We start from the raw sequence: 14795 nt of genomic DNA on the forward strand, positions 1-14795 counted from the left end.
ATGGTTTCTTTAACCCGCCGCGTGCCAGTGCCGTTTTAAAACAGTCTGACATAATTCCGCGGCCAGTGCCATTGCCATTTTAAAACGGTTTAAAATAAAAAAATTCACTGTGACTGCATTTTTCAAGATTCGCGGGTAAAAATTGGCAGGAATGTATGGTAACTGTTCCTCTACCATCCCCCAGAATGTCAAGGCCATACAATCACTCGCTTCCCCCCTCATCCTCGCTCTGCCTCACTCTGCCTGTGTGCCTCACCCAGTGCTGTACATAGTGAAGGCATTTTGTAAATATTTTCATGTAAGTTGTAAATATTGTCTTGTAACTGTAAGGACTATATAGTGAAGTCAAGTTGTAAATACCTTCTTGTAATTGCCAGGACTGTACGTAATGAAGTCAGGTTGTACCTGTCTTCAAGTAAGTGTAAGATAATGCATTCACAGTGAGAAAGACATGCAAATTGTGATAGATGCTGAAGTAGTAAGTAATCAGAAAAGTGTACTGAACATTGTTATACCTTCCCAGCATAAATACCTGAGTATACTTTACATAGAAAACGGCTTTCTCTCACGTATGTGGTGAGCATGAGAGAGTGGCTATACCAGTATATGAGTATGCAGGACTCAATAAAACCCATTTCTGAGCCTCGGTGAGCATTATAATGGCAAAATTCATTGTTTCCACATCAAAATCTATCATTCTAGCCAAAAAAAAAAAAAGGTTGAAAAATAGCCGGCACTGGGGTGACCCATAGGGCTAAAAATAGTCGGCACGCGGCGGATTAAAACAGATATCGTGATGACCAAAAATTATATTTTCCATAATAACGGAATACTGTATGCTAGTTATTGTTGTCCATGGACAGATTTAGAGGTGCTTCTGGTTGCATGGCAGCATCCCTGGTTTTGACAATGATATTACTGTATATAAACTACATCTTTTCATAATTATGTTTACTTCTCCCACAGAAATATAATACAACCCGTCTGTGGTTGTCAAACAGTGTGTTGCATCCATGTTCATAGTTTTTGCTTTCAGTTTCACAATTAAATAAAGTAATCCCTCCAATATCCGACGTAATAGGGCCATAGGCAGGTCTGGATAATGGTCCTTTCCGGATATTGGGCCCCAGCTTATGGACTTGTACTTATGGACCCTAGCTCAGAGAAACACCTATACAACTTCCTCTGGACATGCATAGCACCTATTTAAGACCCAAATCACACCAATAAGGGACATAAAAGAGTGAAATAAATGCAAAAGAACCATAAAATGAGGTTTTAGAGGTGAGTTTATACAATATTAAACATTCTGGGTACTTACAAGTCCCTGGCTCCTGGACTGGTTTGAACCGCCAGTTTGCAGTCCACAGTTAATCCTCTGCACTCTAAATTCTAATTTCTTAACACTTCACAACACTGTAAATTCCTGTGTGTTCTAGTGGCGAGGTATTGCAGTTTATTCACTGTTTATTCACAAAAAACAATCACCTATGGCTTGCACTGCTATGAGCTCTGCTCTCGATCAGAGTTAAGCTGTGACTGTTGATGATGGCGGAGTAACAGAGTTGCCAGATCGCAACGGCCACATTACCAATCTCCTCAACTTTCATTACAAAATTTAACTTTTCATTACCAAATTCATAAAGCTAGCATTTATTCTTCACTAATTATATATACAAGTGGAAGTACATGTAATCACTTTCCTTATAATTAACACCATGTTGATTATTTTCACGCTATGTAGGGTAGCAGATTAATCAGAGAGAGCAAGCAATCCACCACCTCCATCCTGTGTATCCTCATACATGTGAAAAATCCATTTGGTAATGCATTATTCTGATTCATTACCAAATGAATTTTTCATTACCAAATTGGCCCACACTTGGTAATGAAAAATACCAAATGGCAACCCTGACAGGGGAGGGGGGAGGGGGGAGGAAGGAAGGGGTGAAGGGACCATGGTGTAACAGCTGTTCGGTGCCAGGTGGCAATTTCAAATTACGGGTGGGAAGAAAGTCAGATTTTTTTCTAATTTTTTGCGGTTTTTGGCCCATTTTGGGAATACTGTATTGGATCCCAAGATGATTATGTGCGGTCAGTGGGGATGTTTGGATATTGGGAGTTCGGATATTAGAGGGATTACTGTATAGCTATGCCACATTGAATGGAAAATGTTTGTCAAAAGCTTATTGCTTTGGGAAAAAATATGGGCAGCATCTCGTAAATACAGGTATTCCTGGATCTGCCCTTGGTTGCTTGCGGGCTTATAATGTGCCTCAAGCCAAGTGTATAGTGTTTCCATTTCATTACCAGGACGTTACATCCACCTAGACTTCCTGCCAACCACTTTCATGCTGCCAGCAGACTACAATCTCTTTGTGGAGGAGTTTCGCCGAAACCCCAATACTACCTGGATCCTGAAGCCTGCTGGACGTTCACAGGGTGTTGGTGAGTACTGGGAACCCTCCTACTGTTTCTCCTTTCTCCCCTGCTCAATGCTAAAGTTACTCACTATTTTCCCTAATGACATGACCATAAAAGCAATCGAATTTTTAAAACAGGAAACAAGGCACAACACTGGAATATTATCAGCCTTGTTAGTTTCACTTTTATTCAGGTCTTACAATAAATATCTTTGATTGGGTTTTAGCGTAAACATATCATAAGGTCATCTGGTACTCACTAACCAGGAGTAGAATATGGGTATACACATTTGATTATCTGTGGTGGCTGTTATGGCGATACAAGGAAGAAACAAGAAGTGGTGCCATGGCACAGCAAACACATCCCCAGCAGTTATATTAGTGCTGATATATAAACACAGCATGATATCTAGTCAAAGATGTCATATATCAGATTTGGAGTAAATTGGGTAAAAATTGACGATTTTATGTCCATTTGAAATTTTACGCATGACCCACCTGACATTGACCCCCCCGATGTAATGAGGCATGTTATAGGATGCAGATTTGATTGATGCACCATTAGGTTTTAGTTTCATGTCGATATGACGAATTTGAAAGGAGTTATGGCGAAAAAACAATTTTTACCCATCCCCGTTTCTTTTTTTTACATTTTTTTGGGTCTACAGCCTGGGCTTTAGCCCAAAATTTAATCAGGTGATCAAGTCATGGCCCATCATCCCTGTACTTTTCGCCAAAATCGCACATGTAGTTTTCACAAAAAGTTTTTAACAGACAGACAGACAAACAAACAAACCGAGTGAAAACAAATCCCTTCCCCAAGGGGACGGGCAATGACAAGATATGTAGGTGGTGACCCAGAACACACTGTGTGAGCTGAAGTACCTAACATTTTGGTGTCATTGTCAATACAGAAAGTAGTTATGTTACTTATGTTTTGAACAAATGGAGAAAAGCTACAACTGCAGTGAGGCGATTAAGTTAACATGTAGTCTGCAGCTTATAGAAAAAATAATACTAAGTGCCAATGATGTGAGGGAAAAATCCGACTGATCTTTTGTGAGTGTGTGTGTCACACTGGCTCATAGAGAATGTGATAAAATTTGTGTGTCACTTTTTAGGTTGATATGTGCCTCATCAGAGTCCTAAAGAATAGCTGCTTGAGTGTCCTCAATTCATAAATATCACACACACACACACACACACACACACACAGCAGCCAACACTGGTAGATAACTGGGTCTGATTAGTAAGACCCGGGATGGAAACCACGCACAAGTCGTTCACACTGGTGCAGTGGTAACGCTCTCGTTTGCCAACTGGTGGACGGGAGTTCGCGCCTTGCTCAGGTTGCGAAAAGTTTCACTGACAAAGTGGGTGGTTACTGTCCCCCTCGAGCAAGGGGACGGGTGTGTGCGTGTGTGCAGGTCACAGCCTTGCCCTTAGATCGGACTATATGAGCTCTCAGCTCCCTTCCAGGACGGTAAAAGCTGACAATCACGACCATCAAGTGATCCTGACCGACCTGGTGAATTACACACACACACACACACACACACACAAGATGTAAGGAAACCCCCAGGACCGGATGGAATTTCTAATTGGGTACTGAAGGAATGCAGAGAACAACTGACAGATAAAATTCACGGTTTAATTGTGTGTTCTCTGGAAGAGGGGAAAGTGCCACAAGAATGGAAGAGGGCAAATGTGGTACCACTTTATAAGGGAGGGAACAGGGAAGAACCTATGAATTATAGACCGATGTCTCTAACCAGCATGGTTGCAAAATTGTGTGAGCGAATCCTTAGAAACAGATGGATAAAATATCTAGAAGAGATGAATATTTTGGTTGAATATCAGTTTGGATTCAGAAGTGGAAGGTCATGTGTTTCCAACTTGTTGAGCTTTTACTCAAGAGCGATTGACGTGCTACAGGAGAGAGACAGTTGGGTGGATTGTGTGTATTTAGACTTGGAGAAGGCCTTCGACAAGGTACCCCATAAGAGACTAATGTGGAAACTAGAGTATATAGGAGGACTGAAGGGGAAACTCCTGGAATGGATGCGAGACTTTTTGTGAGACTGGGAAATGAGGACAGTAATAAAGGCTAGGATGTCTGGATGGAGGGAAGTAACAAGTGGAGTCCCTCAAGGCTCGGTGTTGGCGCCAGTAATGTTCCTGATTTATGTAAATGATATGGTAGATGGAGTGAACATTTATGCAAGTCCGTTTGCTGATGATGTAAAGATCTTGAGGAAGGTAGAGGGTGAGGAGGATTGTAAAATGCTGCAGGGAGATCTGGACAGGGTACATGATTGGAGCTGGATGTGGAAAATGAAATTTAACGCAAAGAAATGTAAAATATTCGAAATGGGTAAAAGTACCAAGAAGGCCATCACTGAATTATTTGATGGGTAATGAATCAGTCACAAAAACGAGAGAGGAGAAAGATATGGGAGTGCTGGTCCAGGATAGTTTGTCGCCTGAAAAACATATTAACAAGATAGTTAGAGAGACGTATAAACTCTTGACTAACATAAGAGTAGCATTTCAGTATATGGATGAGGAAATGATGAAAAAATTGATAGTGGCCATGATCCGCCCCAGGTTAGAATATACAGTGGTAGTGTAGTCCCCACACAAAAAGAAAGATATAAACAAGATTGAGAGAATACAAAGAACAGCAACCAAGATGGTCCCCAGTCTGGCAGATCTGTCATACAGAGAGAGGCTGGAAAAGCTGGACTTGCCTTCTTTAGAGGAAAGGAGGTAGAGGGAAGACATGATTACAGTGTTCAGGACCATGATAGGAGTAGATAAAATTGACCGAGAAGATCTGTTTGTATGGGATAAGAGAGCAACAAGAGGACACAGAATGAAATTGAAGAAGTCAAGCTGCTTGAAGGATATCAAGAAATATAGTTTTTCTTATAGAAGTATAGACTTGTGGAATAGCCTGGACAAAGAGATCGTCCAGTCTAAAAACTTAAACGAGTTTAAAGCTAAATTTGACTTATTGAGAAACAGAGACGAGATTCCACGAGCATAGCCTGCTTCCTGTATATCACAATTAGGTATATTAGGTAAATACATAAGTATTTGGAATGACTTAGACAAAGAGTTGGTGCATGCGAAAAACATTCATATGTGTAAATGTAGACTAGATAAATGTGGATATGGAGTCAGGACAGTACGAGCATTGCTCAGTTCCTGTATACTACAAATATGTAAATACAATTAGGTAAATACACACACACACACACACACACACACACACAGATGATGTGTGTTTCCAGATGATGCAAAAATACAAAGGAGAATTACTAACACAGACTCTTGTAAAGAGCTACAAGAAGAATTAAATAAACTTCATGAATGGAGTACAGGTAACTCGCACGGAACACGATCTCACGGAACGCGCTCGCAATTATACGCGGTAAGGGCTGGGATATATATAAGACAATGTAAGATTAAAAAACCATCATGAAAACTACAAATTAACGCAGGAGAGGCCTTTGAAAGATCAAATCCTCGAACGTCACCGCAGCGCGCGGTTTGTTTTGATTACGTGACGATCTAGGCGGGAAATTATTCAGTGAGTGAGACATTCCCGAGTACAGCAGCACAGTATTTGTAAGTTAAATATTTACAGTACTGTACTGTTCTGGTAAGTTTATGTGCTACTTAAAGTACTATTAAATAACGTTAAAGCAAGAAATAAAGTCTTATAACCAGTTTACCTGATAGGCGTCAGAATATTGCCTTTTTTATTTGTTCGTTTTTTCCACAGTGCTGCTCAGTATTTGTAAGTTAAATATTTACTGTTCTCGTATGTACTGTACTTGTAAGCACTTAAATAAAGTTAAATCATTAAATAAAGCCTTGTAACCAGTTAACCCGAATTATATGATTACCCATGATCGGCGTCGGAATATTGCCTTTTTTGTTTGTTCGTTAAACTCTTACCGTACTGCTTTTCTACAGTACTGTATTTGTAAGTAAAATATTTACTGTTCTGGTATGTACTTGTAAGCAATTAAAGCATTAAATAAAGCCTTGTAACCAGTTAACCTGATTTATATGATTACCCATGATCGGCGTCGGAATATTGCCTTTTTTTTGTTTGTTCGTTAAAGACTTATAATAAGAGAAAAATACATTTTTGTCTTGGTATCTTTACCTATTTGCTCAGGTTTGCTGTAATGGTTTGCAACTTGTAGAAAACTGTGAAAACTTTCGGGAAGTGAACGAAAATCTGGGACATGACCTTGACTTCACCGTCTCATGTATCATCTGTCAGTTGACCACCGGCTATCGTGATGAGTGGATGTACGATTTTTTCGCCATGCCTAACCACACATAGTTACACCCATTATCTCGACCCAGACAGAAAATACAACCTTTTTCCTCTCTTGCAAAACATAAACAACCACCCTGTTTACGAGACAGCAATATATATTGCGAAAATAACAAGGTAAAATGATAAAGATGAACGTAAAATGATTGAGAAAGATGAACATGTTATGACGGAAGAAGTACGTTTTCCCCGTCTGTAAACGTATTTATTTCTGCTTTGTATCTGTATTCGTAATAATTAGACTTATTGTTAGTTCTGAAACTGCATTACGATTCTATTTCTAGCCATTCTCGTGGTGTGGGAGCTGGAAGTTGTGACACAACTTCCTTATTGCTAATCGGACTGACCCTCCACTTTATTCTCCCGTGGCAGAGTCTAGCCTTGGAGGACGTGCAGTTTTCTCATTTAGGACTGAAAATTCAACTCTTTCGCTCCCTTTTCCAAGCATGGGCACAACGATAACGTAAAAAATAACTCGAAACTACCATAAATATATATCAAAAAGGTGAAAATGTATTCATAACATTTTTTTTTTTTTCAGCCATTCCTAACAGATTATGTACTGAAATCATTCGATATCACAGTACTGCATTTCTAAGTTAAATATGTACTGTTCTGGTATGTACTTGTAAGTTAAAGCACTGGTACCAGTTAACCTAATTTATTACCTATGATCGGCGTCGGAATGTTTCCTTGTGTTTACGTACAGTATTTGTGTGTTGAAGTTTTGCTATGGAGTACTGTATTTGTGAGTTATAACATTAAATAAACCTTCTAACTACTTAAAGTGCTTTCTAGTGACAGATAACAGCAAAATAACACATTTGGGGGGTCTAGGGAGCAAAATACGGAGTAGTTTAAATATACGCGATTTCGCACCTAACACGGCACGGTAGGAACGAAACCCTCGTGTTCCGTGCGAGTTACCTGTAATACATGGCAAATGGAATTCAGTGTGGACAAGTGTCATGTAATTAAGTTTGGTAAAAGTGGAAAAAGACCTGATTGGGATTATAAGTTAGGAAATAAAACCCTATACATATCAGAAAGAGAGAAGGACCTAGGTGTGATTATCAATAACAGACTATCTCCGGCTGACCACATCAGCGAGAAGGTACGGAACATGTATACATTCATTCATTCATTGCTAGATGCCATGTATCCCAGATGGGGTGGCCAAGGGCTTAGAGTTAATTGTTTTACAGGGAGGGGCACTAATCCTCCACCAACCCCACTTGACATGTAGGGAGAACGTTATCACTGCTTGCAAATATGAGAATAGCATTCTCATACATAAATGGAGACATGCTAAGAAGGATAATAACATCATTCATTAGACCAACCCTGGAATATGCATCAGTAGTCTGGAGTCCTCATCTCAAAAAACATAGACAAGATTGAAAAAGTTCAAAGGGCCGCTACAAGATGGATACCAAGCTTAAGGGACCTAAGCTACGAAGAAAGACTAAATAAACTGAATCTACCAATACTACAGGAGAGAAGGAAAAGAGGTGACATGATAATGCTATATAATGCGTATCAGGGAAGGAGAAAATAGACATAAATGATTACTTAACATATGGAGAAGCATCAGCAAGAGGACACTGCAAAAAACTGCATAAGAAGAGAGGTGATAAAGATGTAAGGAAATTCAGTTTCCCAAACAGAGCAATTGATCAATGGAATGCACTACCAAATGAAATAGTGTGTGCCAAAACAATTCACAAATTTAAGGATATGTACGATAAATATGATTTAAGACACGGAACAGTACGAGCTTGACTCATTCCTGTAAAGATACAATTATGTAAGAACACACACACACACACACACACACACACACACAGTATTGGATATGAAAGTAAGGAAATGGTATTTAAGGAAATAGAAATGAAGGAAACTAAGGGGGATGGTTGTGAAAGATCAGAGAGTAGGAGAGAAGAGGGTATTAATAATGTCAAAAATAATTTTAAGGTGATATATACTAATGTGGATGGTTTCATATCGACAAGGATCGAAATTAATGATTTCTTGAGAGAACGTGAACCTGATGTCATGTGCTTTGTAGAGACCAAATTAAGAGAAGATATTGATGTTCATTTGGGAGATGGTAAATACAAACTGTGGAGAAAAGACAGAAAAGAAAAAAAGGGAGGAGGAGTGATGATAGCAGTGAAGAACAACATAAATGTAGATACTGTGGAAATGGGAGAAGGCAGGGCTGAAGTGATATATATGAAATTAGAAACTGGAGAGAATGTTAAGAGAGATATGGCGGTAGTGTATGTTCCCCCAAAGACGAGAGCATGGAAGGATGACGAATACCATGAGATGTTGTTAGATATGGCTAACTACTTGCAAAAAATAATTGAGAAAAGCAATAATATAATTCTGGTGGGCGACTTTAATTGTAAAGAGGTGAACTGGGAGGAATGGTACTCGTGAGGCGGCGAGGATTCGTGGGGCACTATGTTATTAAATATAATAATGAATAATGTGATTACGCAATGGGTCAAAGAAGAGACACGGTTTCGAGGTGAGGACACACCAGCAAGGTTAGATTTACTGTTCACCAAAGAACCCGATGTAATAGAATCATTGGAATATCTCTGTCCTTTGGGAAAAAGTGATCACGTGGTCATTGAGTTTCAGATGTTAATAGGAAACGTCGAGCCAAGAGACGAGCTTCATAGACAAGGAAGATACAACTATGGGAAAGCAAATTTTACAGGATTGAGAAACTTTTTTGAAAATGCTGATTGGAGAAAATTCAGAGAAACAAGAGAGATACAGAGGAAGTGGGATATCTTTCTAGACCTCTATAATTTGGGTGTGGAAAAATTTGTATCAAGAGTAAGAGGGAAAGAAAACAGGAAAAAGGAGTGGTTTAATAGAAGGTGTATGATAGCCAAAAAAGAGAGAGATAAGGCGTGGAACAATTGGAGAAAGAGAGGTAACGACAGAACAAAGGAAGACTATAAAAGAACAAGAAATGAATACACAAGAATACGTAGAGAAGAAGAAAGGAATTTTGAAAAAGGTATAATTGACAAATGCAAGGATGAACCCAAACTGTTTTATAGATTTGTTAATGGCAAACTGAAACAAAAGGAAGGAATCACCAAACTGAAAGTAGAAGGAGAGGTCTTTAAGGATGCGGCAATGCAAGCAGAAATAATGAACAAACGTTTCCAGTCAGTTTTCACTAAAGAAAAGGAGCTTGTGGAAGGGGAGGGAGTGATTAGAAATGTTCCGGTGATGAAAGATATAAAAGTGGAGGTACTGGAAGTGTATAAATTACTGGAAACTCAAGATGTAAGGAAAGCCCCAGGACCTGATGGAATTTCTAATTGGATACTGAAGGAATGCAGAGAACAACTGGCAGATAAAATTCACAGCTTAATTGTATGCTCACTGGAAGAGGGGAAAGTGCCAAAAGAATGGAAGAGGGCAAATGTGGTACCAATTTACAAGGGAGGAAACAGGGAAGAACCCCTGAATTATAGACCAGTGTCTCTAACCAGCATGGTCGCAAAATTGTGTGAGAGAATCCTGAAAGACAGATGGATAAAATATCTGGAAGAGATGAATATTCTGGCTGAATGTCAGTTTGGATTCAGAAGTGGAAGGTCATGTGTTTCTAACTTGTTGAGCTTTTACTCAAGAGCGATTGATGATGTACAGGAGAGAGATGGTTGGGTGGATTGTGTGTACTTAGACTTAGAGAAGGCCTTTGACAAGGTACCTCATAAGAGACTAATGTGGAAACTAGAATATATAGGAGGATTAAAGGGGAAACTTCTGGAATGGATGAGAGACTTTTTGAGAGACAGACAAATGAGGACAGTAATAAAGGAAAAGGTGTCTGGATGGAGAGAAGTAACAAGTGGAGTCCCTCAAGGCTCAGTGTTGGTGCCAGTAATGTTCCTGATTTATGTAAATGATATGGTAGATGGAGTGAACAGTTATGCAAGTCTGTTTGCTGATGATGTAAAGATCTTGAGAAAGATAGAGGTTGAGGAGGATTGTAAAATACTGCAGGAGGATTTGGATAGGATACACAATTGGAGCCGGACGTGGGAAATGAAATTTAATGTAAAGAAATGTAAAATATTGGAAATGGGTAAAAGTACCAGGAGACCATTACTGAATTATTTTTTGGGTAATGAATTAATCACAAAAAGGAGAGAAGAGAAAGATTTGGGAGTGCTGGTCCAAGATAGTTTGTCACCAGAAAAGCACATTAAAAAGATAGTTGGAGAGACTTATAAACTCTTGACTAACATAAGAGTAGCATTTCATTATATGGATGAGGAAATGATGAAAAAATTGATAGTGGCCATGATCCGCCCCAGGTTAGAACATGCAGCGGTAGTGTGGTCCCCACACAAAAAGAAAGATATCAACAAGATTGAGAGAATACAAAGAACAGCAACCAAGATGGTCCCCAGTCTGACAGACCTGTCATACAGAGAGAGGCTGGAAAAACTGGATTTGCCTTCGTTAGAGGAAAGGAGAAAGAGAGGAGACATGATTACGGTGTTCAGGACCATGGTGGGAGTAGATAAAATTGACAAAGAAGATCTGTTTGTATGGGATAAGAGAGCAACAAGAGGACACGGAATGAAATTGAAAAATTCAAGCTGCTTGAAGGATATCAAGAAATATAGCTTTCTTTACAGAAGTATAGACCTATGGAATAGCCTGGACAAAGAGATCGACCAGTCTAAAAACTTAAACGAGTTTAAAGCTAAATTCGACTTACTGAGAAACAGCGACGGAAACCCACGAGCATAGTACATTCCGTGTTTATCACAATTAGGTATATTAGGTAAATACTTAAATATTTGGAACGACTTAGACAAAGAGGTGGTGCATGAGAAAAACATTCATGTGTGTAAAGGTAGACTTGATAAATGTGGATATGGAGACAGGACAACACGAGCATTGCTCAATTCCTGTATTCTATAAATAGGAAAATACAAATAGGTAAATACACACACTCTCTCTCTCTCTCTCTCTTTCTCTTTCTCTGAAATGAGGAAGGGGATAGTCTAGTGCCAGATGCTTTAGTCCTGTAATGGGTGGCCACAAACAAATCGCCTCCATGTCTCCCTGTCTCCCATCATTTCACTGCCCTGCTTCCAGCTCACTCCCCCCTCTCTCATATACCTCTCTACTCCATCCCTCCATCTCATCCTTGGCCTCCCTCTCTCCCCCCGCCACTCACTCATATACACTCTCCTCATCAGTCTCATGCTCTCCATCCTCTCCACATGGCCAAACCACCTCATTGTGTTTCTCCTAATGCTTCCTGTCATGTCCACATCCACACCACAACGCTTCTTCACTTCCTCATTTGTCAGTCTCTCTCTCCATATGACCCCACATGCTCATTCCACTGCTCTCACTCTTGACTTGTGTCCCTCCAACAAGGTCCAGGCTTCATTTCCATACATTAGAGCTGGTATCACAATACTGTCATGCAGTAACTTTTTCACTTCCATGCCCACTTCCATTCTTCTCACTGATTTCAAAGAACCAGCAAGCTTTCTTCCTGGTTGTACCCATTCAAGCACTTCTTCCTCTAAACTGCCATCCTTACGCATAACACTACCCAGGTACTGAAATGCACTCACATTTTCCATTTTCTCCTTGTCAAACCTCACTGTACATACAGTGACTTCATTTCACTCGAAGACCATAACTTTATTCTTCCCTACATTCACCTTTAGATTCCATTTCTTACACTCTCCCAGGCTCAATTGCCAAGCCTTGCAGCTCCCCTTCGTCTTCACTTAACAAGACAGTATCATCCGCAAAGAGCAGTACTGTTCAGTAATCCCGCATTTTTCGCGGTAGTTACGTTCTTGTAAACTCCGCGAAAAGCCAAATTCGCGAATACTCTTTACAGTTGAATCTTGCTTATTTACACAGTCCATGTCCATACTGGTTGCGAGACAATTCACCGTCAGACAATTCCCCGTCAAAACATGGATGATTCCCCTTCAGGACAATTCACACCCTGGACGATTCCCCGTCATTCTTTAAATATATGTATTATTAATTAATCAGTATTTTAATAACTGTATTTCAGGGGGATCCAGCAAAGTCTATGTTCAATAGCGTAGGCTCTGGATATTATTTATTAGTTGCACCTTTTGTCAATAACTAACTTGTTTCTTCCTTGCTGCACCTTTGAATTATATTCTAGCGTCACCCATAGCTATCTTCATTAATGAAGGCAAATTGTGTTGTTTTTGTTGTGACGGCGATTTGACTTGACGGCAAATTGTCCCGAAACCTCCATACTCATCCCGAAATACCTTCTTCCAAGGTTGAAAGTACATACTCCATTATAAAGTAAAGGAAAAATGTAAACACCGTATTGTACTATACAATTATCTACACATTTATTCACAAAACAGTACAAAATAAAAAGATGCAGTAACTGGTGATAGCAAACGCTCGCACAGTCGCATCTCCCCCCACTCACACAGTCGCACCTTCCCCGACCACTGCCAGCTACCAACGTCACTAGAAGACTCACAATCTGACAAAATGGTTTTTCAATCATTACACTGCAAGTTAAGTTGAAATTATTAAACTTGTTACCTAACAAACATATTTTTTCCTCAGTATCATGTACTGTATGTAGTTAGTATCTTTTTTTTTTTTTTTTTTCAAAGTGTGCACTACGTAAAACTTTAATTCACGTCTATAAGTACAGTAATACAATATTTTTAGTTAGTGTCTGTTTGTTTTACCACTTTATATACCTTTAGTTAAAGATAATGAGTTTCACTCAGAAATCAGACGAGGCAGGAGAGTTAGGAGAGGGATCATCAGCTGACTCGTCCTCCATGCGTGGTGAGGAAGGAGAGGATGAGTTGCCAGATGTCGATGGCAGGGCAGATGCAGGGCTGAGTTGGTTTTTCTTTGAGAAAAACATAGTTATTGGAAGCTGCTCCCTTTCACACTTCATCTCCTTCATTATTTTATGGTAGGGAGCAAACACAGCTTGCATCCCATTCTTCACTTTTATTGCCATATCCAGCGATGGGTCATATGACGTTAGGAAGGAGATGGTATGCCTCATACTGCGAGTGATTTCCCCAAGCTTCTCTAGTGTCCATGTCTGTGATAAGTCATTTCTACCAGATTCCTCTTCCTCTTCATCTTTCTCTTCTTCATTGAGTAGTTCTCCCAATTCATGTGTTGTTAGTTCTTCTTCTGCATTCCTCAGCAGTTCCTCCCGAATTCCATTGTCTTGCAGATCAGAAAACCCTTCACCTCCGACAGTCCTCAAGAGATTTTTAATTCTAACAATTTCAGCATCAACAATTGGGAATTCTGCATTCATGACTGAAGGCCACAATTTCTTCCAACAGGAGTTGACGCAGCTAGCAGAGAGTTCTTCATGGCACTGTTGAATTAACATGATACAGTTGGCTATGTTGAATTTCATTCACCACATTTTGATGTTGTTATCTCCTTCTTCTATAGCTTGTCTAATCATGGCAAAGCTTCATGCCATGTATTTTGCCTTGAAAACAGCAATGATGTCCTGATCAAGTGGCTGAATGAGTGATGTGGTGTTCTTTGGTAGAAAAACTACCTCGATGTTGGGATGTGCAAATTTAATTGATTCAGGGTGACCTGGGCAGTTATCTATTATCAGTCCCCTTTGCCTTCAAGTATCTTTCTACCTTGGTAACAAAACAGTTATGGAACCAGTCACTAAACAATGGTGCTGTCATCAACTCTTTCTAGTAGTGACGATAAAACACTGGTAGCTGATTTAAGTCTTTCTCTTTAATTGCATTTGGTTTTTTAGCCCTGTATAGCAGCATAGGCTTGATCATATGACCACTTGCATTCCAACAGAATAGCAGCGATACTCTGGCCTTCTGAGCTTTAAATCCAGGTGCCTGTCCCTCCTTTCGAGATATAAAAGTTCTGCATGGCATTTTTTTTCCACCACAGCCCAGTCTCATCGGCATTGAAAACTTGTT

General features: G+C 39.7%; 1 protein-coding gene across 1 annotated transcript in view; it reads left to right on the forward strand.

The window, feature by feature from the left end:
* Positions 1 to 14795, forward strand: part of TTLL1B (Tubulin tyrosine ligase-like 1B) — a 586529-nt gene that overhangs the window by 65070 nt on the left and 506664 nt on the right. Inside the window, exon 4 of the mRNA XM_080268174.1 lies at positions 2314 to 2448. Coding sequence (XP_080124300.1) covers positions 2314 to 2448 — 135 coding nt within the window. The remainder of the gene's footprint in view (positions 1 to 2313; positions 2449 to 14795) is intronic.

The sequence above is a fragment of the Coenobita brevimanus genome, chromosome 26 (genome assembly GCF_032717465.1).
Source record: "Coenobita brevimanus isolate Jiangsu-jjx chromosome 26, ASM3271746v2, whole genome shotgun sequence".
Classification (NCBI taxonomy): domain Eukaryota; kingdom Metazoa; phylum Arthropoda; class Malacostraca; order Decapoda; family Coenobitidae; genus Coenobita; species Coenobita brevimanus.